This window comes from Falco rusticolus, chromosome 9, assembly GCF_015220075.1.
Source record: "Falco rusticolus isolate bFalRus1 chromosome 9, bFalRus1.pri, whole genome shotgun sequence".
NCBI lineage: Eukaryota > Metazoa > Chordata > Aves > Falconiformes > Falconidae > Falco > Falco rusticolus.
The window spans coordinates 428,393-450,065 of NC_051195.1; the positions used below are offsets into that span (position 1 = coordinate 428,393).

Genomic DNA, 21,673 nt, shown 5'->3' on the forward strand with positions numbered 1-21,673 from the left:
TGTATCCCATGGGAAGGACCCCATGCTGGAGCAGGGGAAGGGTGTGAGGAGCCCTGCCCCTGAGGAGGAAGGAGCAGCAGAGACACCATGCAATGAGCTGATCACAACCTCTGTTTCCCATCCTCCTGCACCGCTCAGGGGGAGGAGGGAGAGAAATCAGGAGTAAAGTTGAGGCCAGGAAAAAAGGAGGGCTGGGAGGGAATGTGTTTTGAGATTTGGTGTATATCTCATTACCCTACTCTGATTTGATTGGCAATAAATTAAAACTTAATTCCCCCAAGCTGAGACTGTTTTGCCTGTGTTTCTCTCCCCTGCCCACCTGAGGAGTGGAGTGACAGAGCAGCTTTAGCAGGTACCCAGTGTCCAGCCACAGTCAACCCACCACACTTACTTAACAAACTTGTCCACATGAGACATGGAAGCTTCATAGTTTTTTCCTCCAAATTCTTGACAGTGTAAAGCCATGAAGTGGGGCTTGTGTGCATGTACAACCTGAAACAAACAGATAAACAAGTATTAACAAAGTTGTATCCATAACTATTACCTATAACTATATAACATAAATGACACAAATCCAGATGTGTTATTTCTGAAAGGAGGGTAATCAGCTGTTACCTGAGAAGCAGCTGGCAGAAGTGTAATACGCAATAAGGGGAGCATCATCTGTGATGCACATAAAGGACTCATAATACACAGTAATTATCTCAAATATTTTTAGCTAGTGTTTTCTCTTTTGAAGTAGGAATTAGTTCCTAGGCATTTAAAGCAAATATATAACCTCTTCCAACTCATCTCTAAGAGGACCTAACACCACTGACGTGATCAAAACATCTTGTCTGGGAACTGGGAGAGTTCAAACACCTGAATTAATGTTAAGTGGGTTTTTTTCCACTTCTATAAAATATCTCATATTAGCTCATGACAGAATACTGATTAGCTGTCACATTTGATATTTTTATTTATGGAGTATCTTATTTACAAAAGTATCTAAATAACACACACATTATGGTATACATACAAATTATCTAATACAGGAGGCACATAAATCCATCATGCTATTTCAAGTGTTAAGTCTTGTAAAAAGCAAGTATCTTAAATACTAAACAGTCAGCACTAGGATGCAATTATCATACTAAAAAACTGGCACATAGCACCAAATTAAATATATAGTATTTATAAATTTGTTGCTGCTTTAAACACATATTCAGTGTTACTTTCTCCTAATACATTTTCTCTGCATTAACTATATTCAGCATTGCAAACAACACATGTAAAAATGTCTGTGTGGGTATTAAGTCTCTACAACTTGTATTTCATGTCTTATCAATTTGTGAATTAATGGACACAAGCTACAGAATTATTTTAATTTTTTCTGAAAGGGCAACACAGTCTGAAATAATCAATATGTGCTGCTGCTGCTAGCATACAGGGTAAATAACATGTTAAAAATCTGAAATACGATTCACTGTTATTTTTGACTTGCTGGCATTCGGCAGTCCCACCCAGCACAGAAGCCACATTGTCCGTGCAGCCATTCAGAGGAATAATGGCCTGGTTTCCACGAGCTGCTTTGAGCAGAATAATAAACTAACTCCTCTCCCTGTAGGCTTTGGTGCCAGCAGGTCCGGGGCTCTCTACCACACCCGGGACACAGCATCCTCCCCCACTCCTGTACCGGGGATGGGTGGCAGGCAGAGATGTGCAGGAGATTGGCACGATTGCCAGAAAGAGTCCTAACTTCACCATACTGCAGTGAAGAATAACTGGAAAAAATAACAGAGATAGCTCTCCTTTTGTACTAATTTTTTTTGCTGCTGGTACCCTGCAACTCTAGAAAGGGATAAGACACAATAAACCTTTGCAGTCACATGCCTTTAATTATGTAAATTAATAACGACTAACATTACTGTTAAAAGGTCTTTAAAAAATATTTCTTTTAAGCCAGGGTAGAGAGAAATTGTCATTTGATCTGATGACAGAATGCAAAATTCCTCATTCCTGACCATGCAAAAAACGCCATTAGAAAATCAAGCTCAAAGGCAATGAATTAAAGAGTAGCAAAATCTGAAATGCAGCCGCTTTCCATTGAGCAAAAGGCAACAGCAATGCATCCCTTCTTGTGACGGCAGCATAGCGGGACAGCTCAGGGGAGTGCAGCAGAAGGGACCGGCAGCAGGTCCCTCCGCCACCCAGGAGCACCGGCACATGGCACCGCTTGTCTCTGCTGGAAGGACCCCCCCCGCAGCACGTGCCCTGTGCGCCACTGGATGCAAGCAGGTGAGTCGACAGTAAGGTCATATCCCCGGCTGGCCACACATCACTTCTCTGGGATGCCCCACGGACACCGCTCTCCATCAGAGCCTGGAGCAGGCATCCCGGGCCGCAAGGCAGGTGCTGTTCATCGGTGTGCACCCAGGGCTGGGGCAGCAGCGGCGAGCCCAGGTCCAGCAGCTGGGGAGCGGGCAGTCGAACAGCTGGTGAGCCCAGCCCCAACTGGACCATGGGGAAGCCTGGCTACAGTTTATGAATACTAGACCAAGGGGAATACAGCATGCTACTATTCATACAACACAGAAAATTCAGTGAAGTCTAGCATTTCTAATCTAAGCTAGATTAGACTTGCAAAAAGGAGACAACGGCTGCTGGTTTCTGAGTGATTTCAGCCAAGTCACTTCCTTGTCTGTACCTCGTCTTCCCCATCATCGAAACAAATCTTGACACCAACCTGCTCAGTGAAGCATTTTGAGGTAAGCTACTGACAAGTGTTACTATCTAAAGGAAAAAAGTAAATATTCCCTCGCACATACATGCTTGTGGATCTTTGTGCGCTTTAGTTCGCTCATTAATGCCAGTTTCTGCCTAACTATGCTGTGTAGCAATTTTGCTTTAAAAACAGGCCATAATCAGCGAGGACTGAGGATGAGCTAGAGCCGGACCCAATGTAAAATTCAACTGAAGGTAGGGGGAGAAGAGAGAAAAAACAAAGTGGACTACAGAACAAGATGGCAAAAAAAACCCCACCAAACAACAAAAAACCTGGAACCCAAGAAATTATACCCAACTGGAACATGCACAGACTTCTCCTTTGATATATATTTGATTGTTGTGGTTTAATCCCAGCTGGTAACTAAGCCCCACGCAGCCGCTTGCTCACTCCTTCTCACCCAGAGGGATGGGGGAGGAGAGTTGGAAAGGAATGCAAAACTCAAGGGTCGAGATAAGAACAATTTAATAATTGAAATAGAATAAAAAAAGAACAGTAATAACTATGACGACAATAACAGTTATAATGAAAAGGGGAAAGGAAAGAATAAAATCCAGAGGGAAAGGAAGAAAGGCACACGTCGTGCACGATGCAACTGCTCACCACACCAGCCCATGCCCAGCCAGTCCCTGAGCACCGACCTGCCCCCTTGGCCATCCCCCGGGTAGATATACCAGGCACGGCGTCCCATGGGATGGAACACCTCTTCGGCCAGTTTGGGTCAGCTGGCCTGGCTGGGCCCCCTCCCCGTTCCTTGTGCCCCTCCAGCCTTTTTGCTAACAAGGCCTGAGGAACTGAAAAGTCTCACATCAAAGCCAAAACACAGCACTGTGCTAGCTCCTAAGAAGGTCATTCAGTCCAACCCAGCTGAAACCAGGACACTGATATTACTATGAAAGCTTACACTAATACTAGCTGATTTTATAGATTTACAAGCAATTAAGAGAAAGCTTTGTTGAGAGAGTTTTTCTTAAATAATTTGTCCAACACCAAACACAGCACTGAACAGGTCTTGTATCTAAACTGGTTTTCAACATACAAAAAGCAGTTTTTGGCTACAACTATCAACATTCAGGAAAGATGTTCCAATTTCCAAAAAGTCTAGAATGCCTACTTTAATTTTCAGAAGAACTGTTAAACAGAAACTTCAGAGCCATGCTAAGCCATGAAAACCAAAGTCCAAGATGAACTTCTTCTATGTGCAACAGCATTCAACTTTAACGACCTGCAGGCAGCAAGATGGGCACCCGAGTGGGCTCCCTGGGTGCTCCAGCTGACAGGGGCATGCAGCACCAGCTGTGGTACATGTCACCTGGCCCGTGGCACAGGGGAGGCTCTGCCCACAGTCACAGCATGGGAACGACATGGCAGAATGGAAACAAGTGTCCCTGTACAGATGCTCCTTTCTTCCTAAGGCACTGCCTTAAGGGACGACCTGAGAGCAGCCTGCAATCACAGAATCCACCAGCAATGAACTAATAATCAAGCATCTTTATGAAGTTTAACTGGTTGGTTCATTTTCTTCACTATCTTGGACATAAATATTAACCAAACACACCCTGTGAAATCGAACTTTATAACAAGGGTCATTTGTGGTCCCCAAACAACATGCAGTCCCAACTCTCCATGTACTTTATTGCTCCAAATCAGTTTTGGCTTCCAAGTCCTGATCTTATCTACTTGGATAGCGCTATGAAATTACCATAATTAGAAAACAGTTGTAACTATTTAATCTTGTAAAGCAAATGTATCCAAGTCTTACTCTTTCAGAGCAACACATCCAGTGACTGCCTATTGCGAATACTGCAAAAAACACATGCTGGCACACTGTGTTATTAATTTTAACGGTTACAACAGTTTGCTTCATTAAGATATCTTCTTACACAGCCAATAAAACTAAAACTGATAAGAAAAAAGTAAAATAAATTGTTTCAAATAAGATCTAGGCATCAGCCATCTCACATTCATGGATGATGAGTAACAGGGAACCTTGAATGTGGAGCCCTGCCTTGAGAAAACACTGGAGAACAACTTTACTGTGCTACAGCAGCAGAAAATATGTCAGACTCTGAACCAAGATGCAGGACACAGGTTTTCTGTTGACATTCAGATCCTTGAGCTCGAAATCACAGCAGGTATTAAAAAAAACAAACAAAAAACCCCCCCAAAAACCCCACAAAAACCCCACAACATAAAAAAACCCCCAAACCAACCAAAATCAAAATATATGCCATTTTTTAATGAGTAAACAGCACTAGCTTAATAAGCAATGGAAAGGCCTTCATGGCATTCCTTGCAGGTTAAACCAAAAAAACATACCTGAATATTAGTTACATCCTTTCATATAATAAATCCCCTCCAACTAAGAGCAAATTGGCTCCGCTTCATTAAGTTTTACTAGTTTTCTACTGTTATAAAAGAACAAGCAGTACCTAATATTGAGTAATGAATGCTTCAGAGCTGAAAACTCACAGTTGCCAGAGGTTAAAGATCATATACAAGATCACATAAACACTGAATTTGCATCTACAGTAGCACAATGTTTTTACCAAGTTGGGCCTTATTCTCTATTTCTGGATACACAAAAAATAGTGTAAAGGAAGCTATGATTAGGTGGTGGATTTGGGGATATGGGTAATTGAGCAAGATGCTCCAACATAGTTCAGTAAAGTAAAACTGGTGAAAGATACAAAGTTCACCTCTTTCCATTCCTACAGGACTTTGTCTATTTGGACAGGGGGCAGGTAAGGGGACAGGGTGGAGCAGGGCACCCTTGCAGCCGGGGTGCCCCAAGCCCGGCGTGATGCAGGGCAGAGCAGGTGAAGGTCTGCTGGAGCTGTGGCAGGAGCTGGGAGGGCCCTGCCCCACGCTACACAGCCACCCAGCTCTGCAACGGTGGGATGAGGCTCTCAGAGGGTAATGCGTGCACAGGAGCGAAGGCATCATCTTTAGACCTCGATCCAAGCAAGGTAGAAGAGGAACTAGAGCCTTGATCTCCCATATCCAGGATTACTTTTTTTTTTATTTTAAAAAAATATAGTCAAAATATCAAAATATGAGCTTTAGTTTGCTTATGAAGTGTGCAATATGTACAAGTCAATTTAGCATTTGTGGTCCTAATGCACTCCAAGTATTTGAAATTTCTGTAAGTCTGAAGAAGGAAAAAAAAGAACAAATATTTATACAAGAGCATAAGCAAGCAGCAGCCATTCAGATAAGCCTGCTCCTTGTATTTCTGTATGTGACAGCTGACAAATCCAACTCCTAGCTCTTGTTATGTGATACAAGAGTCTGATGACAGCCATAGTGGGGTTTTCTGGTTGAAACATTCTGAAATTCCTTGTCGCTGAGACAGGGTTGTCTTCTATTGACGTGAAACGCCTGATGTTACCGTTCAGCCATGACACAGGAACATTATTAAAATCTTAAAGTGTTCTATAATTAAGAAATGCTGAAAATAAGGTTGCCTGTGGAACCTGAGTTAAGTCCCCCTATCTAGGAAAATTTAGTGATGTTATCTATAGTCTGTCTATGTGAACAACCCAACAGACTTGATCCGAGTTGTTCCAAGACTTTACAACAGAGGTTTGGTAGCAACCCATCTGCCTCACTGGTTGAGCAGCAGAGATCAGCGAAGCACGTGAGGCAGAGGACCACAGGGGGACAGTGAGGGGAGGGGAAGGGGATTTGCCACTGCTGTGGCCAGTGTGGACCTGCCCTCGCCCCACAGCAGGACAGCGCTGGGCAAGGATGCACCCAGGGCTCTCCAGGGGAACCGTTACTAACAGCCTTCATCTCACAAGCAAAGCATCCCCTAGCATCCAACCTACAGAGGGGAGAAGTGCTCCCGCTGTGCCTGCAAGTCAGAACTGTGCTCCGGGGGCATAAAGTCATTGTTGAAAGACAGAAAAGCCTGGGTGAATGGGTCACTGCTGCATGGCCTCAATGCACCTTTGAGCATCCACAGCTGAATATCACCTCCAGTTCATTACCATACCACAGCATGACCACAGCCAGGAAAGTCATTATCTAGCAATTGCTACTTAAATTTTAAGGTACTGGTATGCAGTAAACTAAGTACAGGAAGAGACTGACTTGCAATTACTTGTCAGCTATGCACAGCAGAGGTGACTCCACAACTGGCATTTGGAGCTCTTTACTGGTAAGGATACCATAGAGTCATTTTAAAGTAATTCCTTAATAAAGGGATTTTTCCTAAGCCCTTACAAAGTAACATAGGAACAATTTATCATCAGCCAGATAAGCAGCTTTACACCCTCCCCTATTACTCTGCCCCAAGGTACTCCCAGACCTGCACTCACGGCAGGGCTCTGCCACAGGTCGGGAGTCCTCCCAGCTCTAGGATACCCACACTCTAGTGCCCAGCATCTTCCTCCCTGTTTAGAGATCCCATCGCTGTCTGCAGTCTGCATCCCATTCTGATACCCCTCCTTCCCCAGCCTGGCTGGTCTCTCCCAGGGGGAGCTCCTCGGTCTGCTCATGCATGCCTCTCCACCCCAGCCGCCTTTGAAGGACAGGCAAAACAGAGCCCTTTAAATGTGCCCAAACCAGAACCATTGCTACTCTGAAGCCTGCAGTTGACACAGCATTGTAAAAAAACATACTACCAGAATGTACATACACTTATTTTTTCAAACTCAGACATGAGTATTTTAAGTCTCGTTTAGAGAAGTAGAAAGCATTATATCCTGGAGGTTCCCCCAAAAAGTCAGATGAAGCACATACATGAGAAATTGTCAGCTTAAGCAGATAGGGTTTTTTGGTGTGTATGTGGGGTGGTGGGGCATGCGTGGTGGGGGGCGGGTGCATTTTTTGTTTTGGTTTGTTGTCTTTTTCTAACAAAGCATATGAGACAGAAAACAGTAAGAAAAGTTGAGAGTAAGGGAAAAACATGCTTCCAAGTACAGGTTATGTTTATGCATTAATACACACTATCAAAAAAAGAACCTACACAAACTAGTACACCAGAGGCATTTACTTGGGGTGTACACTGCAAAATAAAAGCCGTGAATAAACTTCCCTGAACAGCCATTCGCCATGGCCCCGCTCCCCGAGGACATGGCACCTACAGCATCTTGACAGGGGTGGCACAGGCAGTAGGGAGTGGGGTCTGGGGAGCCACCACCACCACCCTGCTTCAGCAGGCGGGCTGCTCACCCAGCACCACAGAGGTCTCTCCTCCGTGGAGCAGAGGGAGGTGGCAAGTGCCAGAGACCCATTTTCTGCTCGTGGCAGGCGCAGGATGCCACAAGTTTCTGTGATGTCAGGGCCGGGCTGGCTACCGGCTGCCAGGCACCCAGTGTGGGCACCCAGCACGGGCACAGCCCCGGGGCCGCCAGCCATGCCCGCGCCTTCCCCTGGCGAGCAGCTGCGGGGGCTTCAGTTCCTCCCTGCCCACCTCACACCGCGCTGGCAGGCATCACTACCTTGTTGTCAGGCTACAGCTTCAAAGAAACAAACAAAAAAAACCCAAACAAACCCACCTGAGGGAAATGCACCAACGGAAAAAGGCCCAAAATCTAAACTGGCAAGGTTTGCTGGTGTCTGTAACACAGCGTTTGGGTTAGTCATACTTTCTAGTCAAACAGGACTAAGTCCACTAAAATAATTAAACCACCACCTTTCTGAGTGGTTGTGGGGTTTTTTTGGGTGATGTTCCTTTCTGGGTTTGGGGTTTTTTTTTTTCCTTTTCTTTCTTTCTTTCTTCTTTCTTTAAAAAGGGTAACACACAAAGTTTCCATGCAGCAATACCAACATGACCTTTAACTTTTATGTAAACTTTTAACTTCTGTATTACTACAGATATAGGCTCTAAATACTGTCAAACACATTAAGCAACATGGAAAACTGCATTAGGGGGAAAAAAACCAACCACCTCTGCCTCCACTTTTTCACCTAAAATGACCATCTGCCATGAATGCTACAGGAAGATCATTACTAAAATTAGTAAAGATTTTCAATAGCTCCAGCTCCTGAACTCCTCCCACTCCAGACTCTAGGCCCAGTGCAGCTGAGAAGTACAAGGAGTGGAGAAGGAGGAGGTGAAAAGAAAAAAAAACCCTAATTAAATAAATCAATCAACAGAAGTCCTTTCTATGTGCCCCTACAGCCCTCCCTTGCAAATAGCTTCTTGGATGCTCTTGAAACTTCTTGTTTGCCCATATATTTTTCCTTTGATCTGACATTAAGGCTGCGAGCCTGGGCACTTTATACAAGTGGGACAACAATCTGCTTTGCATATTCTGTGAATACTCTCTAATTTGCGTAACATCTAGTTCATCAAATCATCCAATTTCTTGTTAAGCACTAAACTCTTACCCATCACATGCAAAATGCTCCAAACAACTATTCTCACAATCTGTTTCCACTCTCCCCCAGACAGCCTCTTTCCTTCCTTGTTTCCAAGGTATGTTTTTGGGGTAAGAAAATTTTTACTGAAAAAGAGGATGGGAGCCTAAACTAACATATTTTAAGACCCAAGTTACTATTCACAGTTAAGTACCAAGTAACTATTCACAGTTAAGAGATGAGGCATAATAACTGGCACCGGGACTTCAGTGAATCCTGCCTCCCTATGAAAAGCTTCCCTCCCTCACCCCCATGTTCACTGTGGTTTCTGATTATCAAGTCTTGCTTACAAGACTTATTTCTTTTATCTTGATTCCAGTGGATTGTTTTCAAGCTGCAAATACGATTTTTTCCTTTAAACACTAGAAACTAGAGCAAACTCTGCAAACCCTGGGATTTTGCAACGTCCTTCCCCTATAACGTCTGCTTCCACTTCTAACAAGTGTGCAGATTTTGCTGCTGGAAGTTGCACAGCATGGCGTGGAGGATGATGTGCAGGAGTGCAAAGAACAAGACAGCACTGAACTGCCTAGTTCCTTCTGCAGTGCTCAGGCTGATGACAGGGACAATGACACCACAGGAGGTGGACAAGTTTCCTAGCCACAGGCAGAATTTGCTGCACATAGGGGTCACATAGCACTGGCTTAGCAAAGCCAGGCTGGCACAGCTGCCTCAGGACACACGCCGCTGTGCAACAGTGGTAACGATCCCACTCACCTTTACAGAATGCTTACACATTTCTCCAGCTGAAACCAGCCAAAGCACGCAATGTGCTAAGCTGTTCCAGAACACACTGACAACATTGTGCCTTTTTGCTCTGTGCCCACAGGACCAATGCAAGCCCAGGTCACAACTGTTGCTGCCCGAGAGCTAGAAGTGAATAGCTGACACCTCTGAGGGGGCCACTGTTCACTGCATGAACAGAAGAAGTCAACCTCCCCAAAGACACTCCTGACAGGCAAACCATGTTCTCCGCTTAATAACCTTTGCATGCTATTTAAGTACTTTTTAGCAAAGTAACTGCTTGTTGTTTGTTCTCCTCCTTCCCTAAAGGTGACGCCCAGTAGGCTGGGTATCTTTTCTCAGATATTTTACATCATTACAGTATTCCCTGTCTTCAGGGGTCATTCATCTTCCAACCACTGTTAAAAAAAAGAAGGCAGAACAGAAGCTAAGGAGAAAAAAAACCCCAAGTAGTTTCTTGTAAAACCATTTAGACATTATTCCCATGCCCTTGAAAAATTTTGGTGGCCTAGAGCCTATTCTGACCAGCCAGTTACAGGGGCTGCCAAAAGCATTCAGTTGAACAAATGCTGTCAGCTTCATACATTACATAGATTGAAAAGGTGTCATCTTTTTACTAGGGTCTAAAACAAAACACAGTCTGCAAATCTACAGCATTTAAAATAACTGACTATGCTGCCAAGGAGATTATCAAGCTTCTTGATGGTTATGATCAAATTGTTTAATGAATACTAAAGGATTTTATGAAAACTACTAAAAAAGTCAAATACCCTGGAAGAACAGTGAATTGTTTAGTAATTATACAGGTAGGGTGTTAATGGTATTAAGGGAATTAGTTGCACTAACACATTCACTGATAGCCTGACTGTTGCAAATCAGACATCAATTACATTAAGTCTGTGACTGTAGTCCATCCCCAAAATTGTGCTTCCTATTTTAACATAAGTTCTACCCATATACACTAAAAGTTGTTCTAAATCGCCCTTTTCTTTCGACCATATTCAAAAGTAGCTGACCTATTTTTAGGTTTGAAGTCACAGACACCACCTAAGATTTCACGGTGACACAGGACTGCCTTTTCAAGCACAAGCGTGCCTTCTTGCAAGCAAAGATGTTTGCAACAAAATGAGCTGTGACTGACAACTGGGAAGGGACTTTGAGAGTAAAGCTCAGAAAGAATCATCAAACTTAGAACAAAGAGAGCTTAAATGCACCTATCAAAAGGCTTTAATGTTTTAATTCTACATGCAACTTGTTTGCAGACCACACACAGATACCAATCTCCTCTTTATTGGGACAGCAATTGGAAAAACAAACTGTGTACTGAAAGCAAAGCACAGAAAATCCTGCAAAGGTGCCCAAGGCCCCACCGTGCCACCATTCTGCATGGGTTTCCACTATCCCGCAGTCAAAGCACTTGCTCACCCAAGTAAAGCTCTGGTGACACAGTGGCGCTGGGGACAGCTCAGGCCAGGCCCAGGCTGCCCCCTGCAGCAGTGGCACTGGTGTGTAACTCACCCAGCCAAGACAGCTCCTCCTCAGCGCTTCAACTACGCCACAGGACACCTGGCACGTGCGCGCAGCTTCACTGGGCACGGGCTTACAGTCCTTGCGCTCCACTTCATACAGACAGATCTGTGTCACGCACGGCTATACAGCCATCTACGGCAGCAGCACCGCATGCAGGAAAGTAGGTGTCTAACCTCTCCAACTACTGGTGGGTATTTAATAATTTCCATAACCTGAATGGCCTCCTTGCACAAAGGAGACTGTAACAATGAACAAAGAAATGAAGCAGTAATTTCATCTGCTATTGGAAGTCCTAGCCTAGCCCCCACCCCCAAATCAAAGCACGTTTTAAATAGCAAGCAAGCATAACTGCTTGCCATCCCTTCCAACTCCAAGTTAACAACTAAAATGACTACTCTGATGGCAGCCATTTCATTGAGTGCTCCTTCTTCACTTCTCAAGGTAAAAAGCAGAGCATTGGTGTACCTTCTCCGCTCCAGAGATAAGGCAGAGCTGCAGAAAATCACCATGTGGCCTTTGTCAGCCTCACTAACAACTTCTCATTCCATTAACAACTTCTCATTCCAAAAAAGGGCAGGGCTCTCCAGCACACAGGAGGTCCTTGAATTTTCAAGGCTTTGCTGTCCTAAATTAAGCCCCCGAGGAGGTGCCAGCTCCAGGTTCAGCTTCCCATGGTCCCACCAGCCCCTGGCAGCAGCAGAATGGGCACATCTGCCCGTCTGCACCTTTTCAGACCCCAGACCACATGCCCAGGTGGGTTCCGAAAGGGACAGCAGGAGCAGGGGTGGTGCAGGGACAGAGACAGCTGAGAAGGGCTGGGAACTGGCACAGGATGGAACCCCCCTGACCAGCAGCTAAGTATGTTGCTTTTCAAAACACTACAGATCAAGGACAGATATTTCATGTTTAAAAATTAAGAAAATGATTCAATGATGCTAAGTCAAGAGACAGTAAGATGCAAATTTGATGATAACCATAGAAGAAAAAAAAAATATCCGCTGGGCCAATTCTCAAATTGCCATATTTCAAGATAGCAAGTTCCTGAAGCTCAGCTCTTGGAAAGGAATTAAACAAACTTCTGAAGGACAGTACTTTTCTGGTCTCACAGAGGAAAGCTAAGAACACACATTTGAGGAATGTCAGAGCCAGAGCACACAAATCACAAATTCAGATACTCTGTGCTCCTTCTGAAGACTCTCAGTACCTGACAATCAGAAAAACCTACACCTTCAAACAATCAGCTTGGCCTACACCAAAACAGAGGCAGGAGGCTCAGGGAGGGTAACCCTCTCCTTCACGTTGCCAGAGGACCACACGTACTCCTCACGCAGTGCCTCTGGGCAGGGACTGAGCGCCAGGAAGAGGAGGAACACAGGAAGAGAGCTGACATTTGTTTCTTTTTGCTTTGCCTTGCTTTATAGATACTTTAAAAATATGCTAGCTTTAAAGTTAACATTGTAATCCACAGAAGAGAAGCCACATGGTACTCAATCCTTAGGTGAATACTTTTGAAGATACTGTGTTTTAATTAGATGATGTGCTTTGATCAGTTTGTTAGGCATTCACAAACAGGTAGATGGATTTTTCAGAAGCCTTTTCTTGTTCCTAAAGCATCTTACTACTAGAACACTACCAGAGATACCAACTTCCTTTTTCTACTACTACTTTTTTGCAAAAGCTGTCTGGCTTTAAGCCTTCTTGTTTATCTACACATGAGAATACAATACCTAGGGCTTATATCATAAGGAAAAGTGTTAAAAAGCCCCAGAATGAATGCCATGTATTCACCCATCAGATCAAATAGAAAAAGCAGAGTGGTGAGGAGGAAAAGCCTCACTATAGATATAGCGATGGGAAACAAGCAAGTTTCTGAGATCCAGGCCACTTTTCCTCCTTGGAGCCTGTTGCCAGCAACGCTGACTATCCCAGTGCTACATGACAGGCATGGGAAAGGTTCCACCACCACCTCCTCTGGAAAGCACACCAAAAGCTAATACCTATAAATATCTGGAATTGAGTACAGTTGTACTCCTTCATTTTCCTTTACTCTTCCTTGGGGGAAAAGCAGTACATAATAGTGAGCTGGTAGAATGTCACCCAGTATTTGATAGCTATATCAGTTTTAAACTGCCAAGTGAGTTGTCAGCCAAAATGCAGGCTCCACTTTTACAAGACCAGAGAGACCGATGTATCCAAGGGCAACAGATCAGACAACGCAACATCTCTCAGCTGTATCAACTGTGTTTTCAACAAAAGCAATTAAGTAGCATGCTGCTTTACACCCTGCTTCATTGCATTTAAACTGTCTTTAAAAACATCCCTGAAAGTTTATTTAAAATACATTTTTCCTGGTTGTATTTCTTTGGCAAAGTGTTTAATTTAATTGCATTAGATCTTCATATTTTTCATGTTAATAATGTAAGCTATTTATAGATCAATGGCAAAACTTTAAAAACTTTAGTATGTGACATTTGAATGTTATTTTAGTCCTCCATATGCTACTACCACATTCTCAGAAATGCATACAGTATATACATAAGTCACTTCCATTTACCCATCCCAGCAATTAAAATCCCTTATTTTAATTTATTGGAACTTAAAAACAAGCCCCCAAAATGCTCCTTCACTGATACCTTCTTTGATATAAATTCAAAGACATCTTTCCATTATGGGCTTGATTTCTAGCAACACTGTAGAAGCATGTAATTGCACTTCCTTTTTTGTGGCGATTATTTTCACTGCTTACAAAAGGACTTCATCCTCAGAAGTTATGCAATCTGTATTGACACAACTACGTATGCAAATTGAATTCCTCAGAAGAATGGAAAAAAAATTGTGGTCTGTGGTTTATCTGGGTTTCAAGTTTACGAAGAAATATTAAGAGTCATTTTCCAGTACTTCTGATAACTTCAATTTGCAGATGTTTTCAACATGTGCAGAGTTAAAAAAAAAAATAAAAAATTCTGAAGCTGTATAGTTGCTAGGTTGCTACACAGCCTAACACCAGGATGGTGCTGTGCTACTTACAGTACAAGCATATTAGTTTCTTCCCTAAGGAGTTTTTTATAAAGCTTTATTCTACTTCCTACTGCATTTGTGAACATGGTGAAAACAGCCATCCTGCTATGTGTCCCGGAGAGAGGAAGAAGTGTTCAAGGCTTCTGAATGGCGCTGCTTCCTCAAATCCTGCTAAGGACTCCATCTCTTACGAGCGATGAGACAAACTGATAACCTTTTCTTCCCCCCCTTTCTGTCTTTTCTTTTTTATACAGCTTCCTCAGACTGGAGGGCAGAGGCACGGAGAGGGAGGGTAGAGCAGCAAAACCACTGCAGCTGAGGGTTCAGGTCTGCTTCAACTACACTTCCACTAGTCCAGACCCTGCACTTGACAGGCCACGTGGGGGTGTTAATGAATCATTTTCTTCCTCTTTTGAACTTTGTATACACAGTGTTCACCAGACCAAAGACGGACCATGTCCAGCTACATGTTAGTGATTCCTACTCTAAGATACGAGCAGCTCAATCTTTTCCCCTTCTCTTCCTGTTTTCCAGAAACTACTCGGAAGCATTTCCGTAGTGCTCACCCTGCTTTAATAAGCAAGTGAACATGCAAGGAGTCTCTTTGATAAAGATGCATAAATAAGTAATGTGATGCTGAAAAATATGCAGCAATCTAAAAAAAAAAAAAAATTATTTGTATTTTCTTTAAAGGAAGTGTCTTTCCCAAAGATGCGGAGGTTTAAATCAGAATTAGCTAAGAAAGCCTGCACAGTTTGAGCATCACGTACATATAGCAGTAATCAATCAAGATAGAAGAAGAAAAAAACCCAGTTGAATCTTTTGTGAAGCTGACAGGTAGTGAAGAATATAAGACTGGTTATTGTATCTCAGACTTTTGCAAATCCATTTATCTTGTCAGAATAAGTGAGCTGTGGTATTTTACAATGTTGACATAAAGGTTGCACCAGAAACCTGAGCATATAAATAATTACAGGATGTTTTTGGCTACAAAAAAGCAAAAGATAAATACTGCTGATCAGTTTTTCCCTATATAGTTTCACTTTAAAACCTGAACTGCAAAGTATTGTTACTTTAACCATTTCTGTATAGAAATACAAAACTGAATAAAGGAATTTTGCGGCCTTTCAGTACTTAAAGGGGGCTTAAGAAATACAGGGACAGATTTTTCAGTAGGGCCTGCTGCGACAGGACACGGGGTAATGGTTTTAAACTAAAAGAGGGTACATTTAAACTAGATATAAGGAAGAAAAGTTTGTTACAATGAGTGTAGTGAAAGACTGGCACAGGTTGCCCAGAGAGGTGGTAGATGCCCCATCCTCAGAACTGTTCAAGGTCAGGCTGGACGGAGCTCTGAGCAACCTAATGTAATAAAAAATACCAAAACCAGTGTGGCCAGCAGGGCGAGGAAGGTGATTCTCCCTGTCCCGTCAGCTCTCATGAGACCCCACCTGCAGCGCGGCATCCAGCTCTGGGGCCCCCAACATAAGGAGGACATGGACCTGCTGGAACAAGTCCAGAGGAGGCTACAAAGATGATCGGGGGTGGAGCACCTCTCCTGTGGAGAGAGGCTGAGAGAGTTGGCGTTGTTCAGCCTGGGAAGAAGGCTCTGGGGAGACCTTAGAGCAGCTCCCAGCACCTACAGGGGCCGGCAAGAAGCTGGAGAGGGGCTTTGTACGTGGGCACGTGGTGACAGGCCAAGGGGGAATGGCCTTAAGCTGAGAGAGGGGAGATGCAGATGAGCTGTGAGGCAGAAATTGTTCCCCGTGAGGGCGGCGAGGCGCTGGCCCAGGCTGCCCAGAGCAGCTGTGGGTGCCCCATCCCTGGCAGTGCTCAAGGCCAGGCTGGATGGGGCTGGGAGCAGCCTGGGCTGGGGGGAGGGGGCCCTGCCCGGGGCACGGGGTGGGACTGGGTGGGCTTCAAGGTCCCTTCCAGCCCAAACCATTCTATAATTCCATGAATCTCAGAATTGATCAATTCTGGCAGATATGACACATGCTGTCAAGAGTAAAATGGCGCTCACACTACTTCCTAGGGATGACACCTGTGTGTTCTACCAGTGCATATTTCCTATTGCATATTTACATGTTTCTGCATGAACTCAGCAAGTTAAACAAGTCTCTACTACAACACCACAATGTTTAAGAGTGGCTTTCATGCTTTAAAGAACATCCACACCCCATGTTTACAATACATTTTATAATATAGGTTCAGTTTCAAAGTTTTCATGTTGCCTAAACAAGAAAATTTTCAAGACAGCACAGACAGCACGACTGATCTATTGCAAACCAACATCAGAACTTGTTAGATTTCAATATAAATGTAAACTGGACTTGTTTTTTAAAAACAGATTTGTTTTTTAAAAGGTTTACTGAAATATATTTCTTACTTAGGAGACTTAAGACCATTTCATGCCAAACTAAAATAATTTTTATAAAATGTCAAACCTTTTTTTAGGCAGACAATTTTCAGTGAGAACAAATTGCATTTATACACTGAATTTTTATAAAAATTACTTAGAAATCCAGTAAGAGACATACCTTATAGGACTGGTTTTGACTATAAAATAGTTAGCGACTTCAACTTCACAAAGCAAAAGACCTTGACATTATTAATCAAGCCAATAAGCAAGTGTGCATAGAACTCCATGAGGAAAGTAAGTTTTACCTTACCTGATAAAATTCCCGAAGCCAATTCTTCTGTAAATTTTCTGGCTGAAAAACAAAATACAAAAATTAATTAGAGTAACATATTTTTACAATAATTTCCCAATACTTATTGCTTTCCTCAGTGCATTCAAGTGGGAAGTTTTTTCCACTACTACAGAAAAAAGTACAGTCATGAGGAACACCTCCACAAGCAGCAACAGACAGACCTGTCCTTTTTGTTTCTGTCTCTTCTACAGATTTTCACTCAAGTACATTTTGTATATGACTTCACAACATTCATATGCATTCCAGGTTATCAAACAATTAAATCAACAGACTGGACATGTATTGAAATATGTGCTTTTAGAATTACACATTCATTGGCAGGATAGCAGAAACTTTACACAAACTGCTGATAGCCAGCTCTCACAACCTGAGCTTCAAGTTATATGGATTTACTTTAACAAACTGGCTCAGACAGACGACTGTGCTTTTGTGGGACGTTCAAGCACGTGAGAGCTCCCATCAAGGAGAAACTGGGAGAAGCATTTCAAGATCGCTACAGAAGTCATGAAAACTGAAGCAGCAAAAATATGGTAAGTACGAAGTTCTGCCTTTTCAGAAACATAGCCCACCCCAGATATGACTGTGGAGGGAAATGACCGATTTTCACACATTAAATGTACAGCTACTAGAGAAACACTTGTTGAATTTTATCTTCAACAACAACACTTCTGGTAATTTTTGCATCATAGTGCGGAATAAAAACCCAAATCAGACTTTCTCTCACAGCAACAGAAGGAACGTACAGTATCTGCGGGAGGCAGCAGAACATACTGAATTGAAAACCAGAGAGATGGCTCAACATCCTCCCTTCAGCGACAGTTATGAAACCAGCTGCCCGGAGGCACATATACAGTCATGAAATTTCTGTTCTGCTCTACTTTCCCCATCACGCTTGTTCTCAAATAGCTAGATACAACTTACTAATTTATATTGACTGCTTGTTGCATGAAGATTTGCCCATGGTGGCTATATATATATATAAAGATTTGTAAGTAGTCAAAAAAAAAAAAATTTTTTCTGCAAGTCTATGAAAGTCAGCCCATTCTGTAAGCCTGTAAAGTCCAGAAACCTACCAAAGTTTTTTGAAAGCTGAGGAAAAATGCACCATGTTTGTCCCTTGCTACCCATCACGTCCCTTTTGTTGATCATGCCTCCTTGACAGTTCTGGAATTCAGACAGTGTTGGTCAAGAAGGTTAAACTTCCACTCCTTAGGAGCACCTGTTTTTTCTAGCAATGAGCTTTCCCAGTATGTCTTATGAAAGTTACAGCTCTTGGTGCACAGGAGCAGCTGATGGGGGGGCACAGGGCTGGGCGCAAGCAGGCACTCGAACGTGCCTGAGCAGCAGCCCCTCGTTCTGCGCCCGAAGCCAACTGGGATGAATCTTGGCCTGAGCTCAGGGATGTCTTAAATTAACAAACACACAGAACAAAACATCCATGTCTCCCACCCATGCCCTTCCCTTCGGCCAAACAGCAAAACTCAAAGTGAGAATAAGGAAGCTGCAGACACAAATAAAAACTGAAGGCATCCAGGCAAGCAATAAAATAGTCCCTCTAAAAATGCCATTTGTTAACTGCTTATTTAGCAACTTAACTCTTTTTCTACTCATTCTCAACTTAATGAGACAGCCTACTGAGAAACAGTAAGTAAGGATTGTTGCTTTCATAAAAGCAGCAACGAGAAAACAAGCAAAACAGAAGCTGCTGTGATTTCAAGCTGACTTCTAGCCTGAAGTTACAAAGATAACACAGGATTTTCTGAGTTTTGTAATTAATTTTTTTAAATCCCTCTACAAAACAGATATGAACTAGGAACATGTTTTCTATATGATTTGTGTATGATCTAAACCAAACGGTCAGATTCAAACTATCAAGAAAGCAAGATCTCGGGGATTATGAAATTTCTAATTAAAATTTTCTGGTAGCTATGAAAACTAGCTAAGCCAGTCCTGCATTAGGCCGCAAGCAGACTTCAGCAGCACAGCGTATTTATTTTCAAAACAGAAAGTGTGGCCTTACTTAGTAGGTAATAGGCAATTTTACGTTAAAAAGCAAACAATCCCCATGCACTCCTCACTTTTTTTTTTTTTTTTTTTTTTTTTAATGCCAGTTGCAAGATGTCCTGGGGACCTCTCAAGTTTTAAGAATAATTCAAAATTAACAGAAGTCAGTCATTTTTGTAAAATCACTAAAGAAAACCAAACCCCACTTCGCCCTGTATTTACAGACCAGAGCTAAATGATGGGTGACAATATCCCAACGAATGGAAAACATGAATTGGAAGCAAAGGCACTGCAGAGTGCGGGACTCCACTGAGAGCCTTACCTAGTTTCAGACATAGTCTTTCTACGTTAAGTACAACCATAAGCTTTTTATTTACCATGTTTTGAGGTTTTCAGTTAAAACGGAGAGTAAAACCTGTAAGTAAGATGGACCAGGTATTCATGTTAATTTATATTAGCTATGGTTTTTTAAGGGAGAGGAAATTGCTACCAATCAGGAATATTTAAAGCAAGTTATTCACCCTTGAGGAATCGCAGGGGAGAAAATAAAGCACAACCTTACTTCTGTTTCTAAATACTACTGCAAGTGGCAGAAGTCTCCTCATTTGCTACATGACTAAATGAAAAACATTGGAAGATTAAACACGAGAACAACCCAGTACATCAGAGGGAAGCTGACAAGATGGGCCCTCCAGCAGCTCCACACCTACCTCCCCCGTGTGCCAGGTGAGATTGTTTTTGAGAAAACAGATCAAATACTGAAAAATGTGTCAAACTAAATCCCGAACAGCACCAGTAACCCCTCACACGCACAACACATAGAAGCTCCTCACAGTGCACAGTGACCCAAGGCTTACCCAGTTCTACCATTACCCAATTCTTCTACAACTCCCATCTCCCCCTCTCCAATGCAGCACCCAAAAGGCAATGCCTGTTACATGAAGAAATAATTAATTTGCTCCCAAGAAGGGATGAGGGGTTAACTGGATTTTGTTTCCTGTACTCCTAGTCCTTCTGATGCCCTGGGATGTTGCTTTTAGCAAGTGTCAAGGGCACACAACGGTAAGACACCATCAAAATACCATCTAACATGGACTCACATTGAAACAGCAGAAAGAGGCAGAATAGGAGTGCAAAACCCAGTGGCCCAAGCTCTTAGCAGCAACTGTCACCACAGGTCTTGGAGATATACTGGGGATCACTGAACCTTTCTGTATCCAGTGGCCCCACAAGCTGAGTCACAGCAGAAAGCCAACAACATGCTTGTTTTGCCTCCCCTACCCAAGCGGGGACGAGATGGGTGATATTATTTACTTATCTTCATTACAGCTTTGAGCTCCTTGGATGACAGATATTATAAATGGAGATCATCACTGTATCGATCCATTCCTCCCACTGGAGGAGAAAAATACATATGGAAAACTCAGAGCTCCCAAGAAGATTCAAACCTACGTGAAACAAATCTGCAGCATCCACATTGTGAAGGTAGACCAGGAGCATGTTTTGAACATAAGCAGGAGTCAGACACATGCGATTATTAAAATAAAAGCTGCTAATAGCACTCCTGTTGCCACATTTGGGAAAAAAGCAGCAGCAGCCAGCAAACATTCCTGTTGAGTGCTTTGCAATTTGATTTTTGTTTGTTTGTTTTTAAAAAAAGACTGTATTTTCGCCTTATTTTTAACCCCAGCAGTCACTACCTGGAAGCCAATAGCAGATGTCATCTATGGTGCTGCTGTACACTGTCACCAGGTGCATCGAGAATTCCAGCTCAGGAAGAAAGGACATCATCCCACCAATGGCCTGGACAACCCACACCTGACCCCTTACGAACGAAATTCAGCACAGCTCCATACCCTGCCAATACAACCCCTCCTGACACTCACTGTATTTTACATTTGCTGGCACAGGCCAGTGTCCAAATAGAAAAACGAATTCAGGTCACTAAGTGAAGGTACATCTAATTCTACAACTTCTCTTGCCTGTGCAGCTCTTTAATTAACCACAAGAGAACAAAGTCTGGGGGCAGGGGAAGGCATTTACAGGAATAATTCCAGAACCAAGCCAGGTACAATGAGATGAAGCAAGCAAAAAGCTGTAACACCTTCCCAGTTTCCTCCTCCTCTTCTCCTCATTCAAGCAGCACAACAAAAAATAACTGCAATTGTACAGCCAGGAGCGGTCAGCTGGGGGTGAAGGATGCTGGGGAGACACGTAATGCTGGGGGCTGGCTGCGGGGGGTCAAGCCCTGTCCCCACCAGGACCGGGAAGCGCCACCCACCATCCTGCCCCAGAGACCAGGCACCAAACCTGGGTCTGCCCCTTTTAAACAATCCTGTGAAGAGCTGTTAAATGCACCATTGCAGGTAAGCAGCGAGGTGTCGATTGATCATCACAGTTCACAACTGAGACTTTCTGAAACTAGTGACAGCAGGTGGCAAGAGCCCAATGGAATAATACTAATAGGTGTGGAATACAGCTTTCTCACCTGCAGATTAATTCCTTCTGGGATCCTACAGAACACAGGAAG

General features: G+C 43.2%; 1 protein-coding gene across 2 annotated transcripts in view; it reads right to left on the bottom strand.

Moving 5' to 3' along the window:
• The window catches only part of INPP5A (inositol polyphosphate-5-phosphatase A), a 258,020-nt gene that overhangs the window by 176,546 nt on the left and 59,801 nt on the right, over positions 1 to 21,673 (bottom strand). For both annotated transcript variants that reach the window (XM_037399595.1, XM_037399594.1), the window contains exons 2-3: positions 17,098 to 17,139; positions 392 to 492 (exon numbers count right to left, since the gene is read on the bottom strand). In XM_037399595.1, the coding sequence (XP_037255492.1) occupies positions 392 to 492; positions 17,098 to 17,139 (143 nt within the window). The remainder of the gene's footprint in view (positions 1 to 391; positions 493 to 17,097; positions 17,140 to 21,673) is intronic.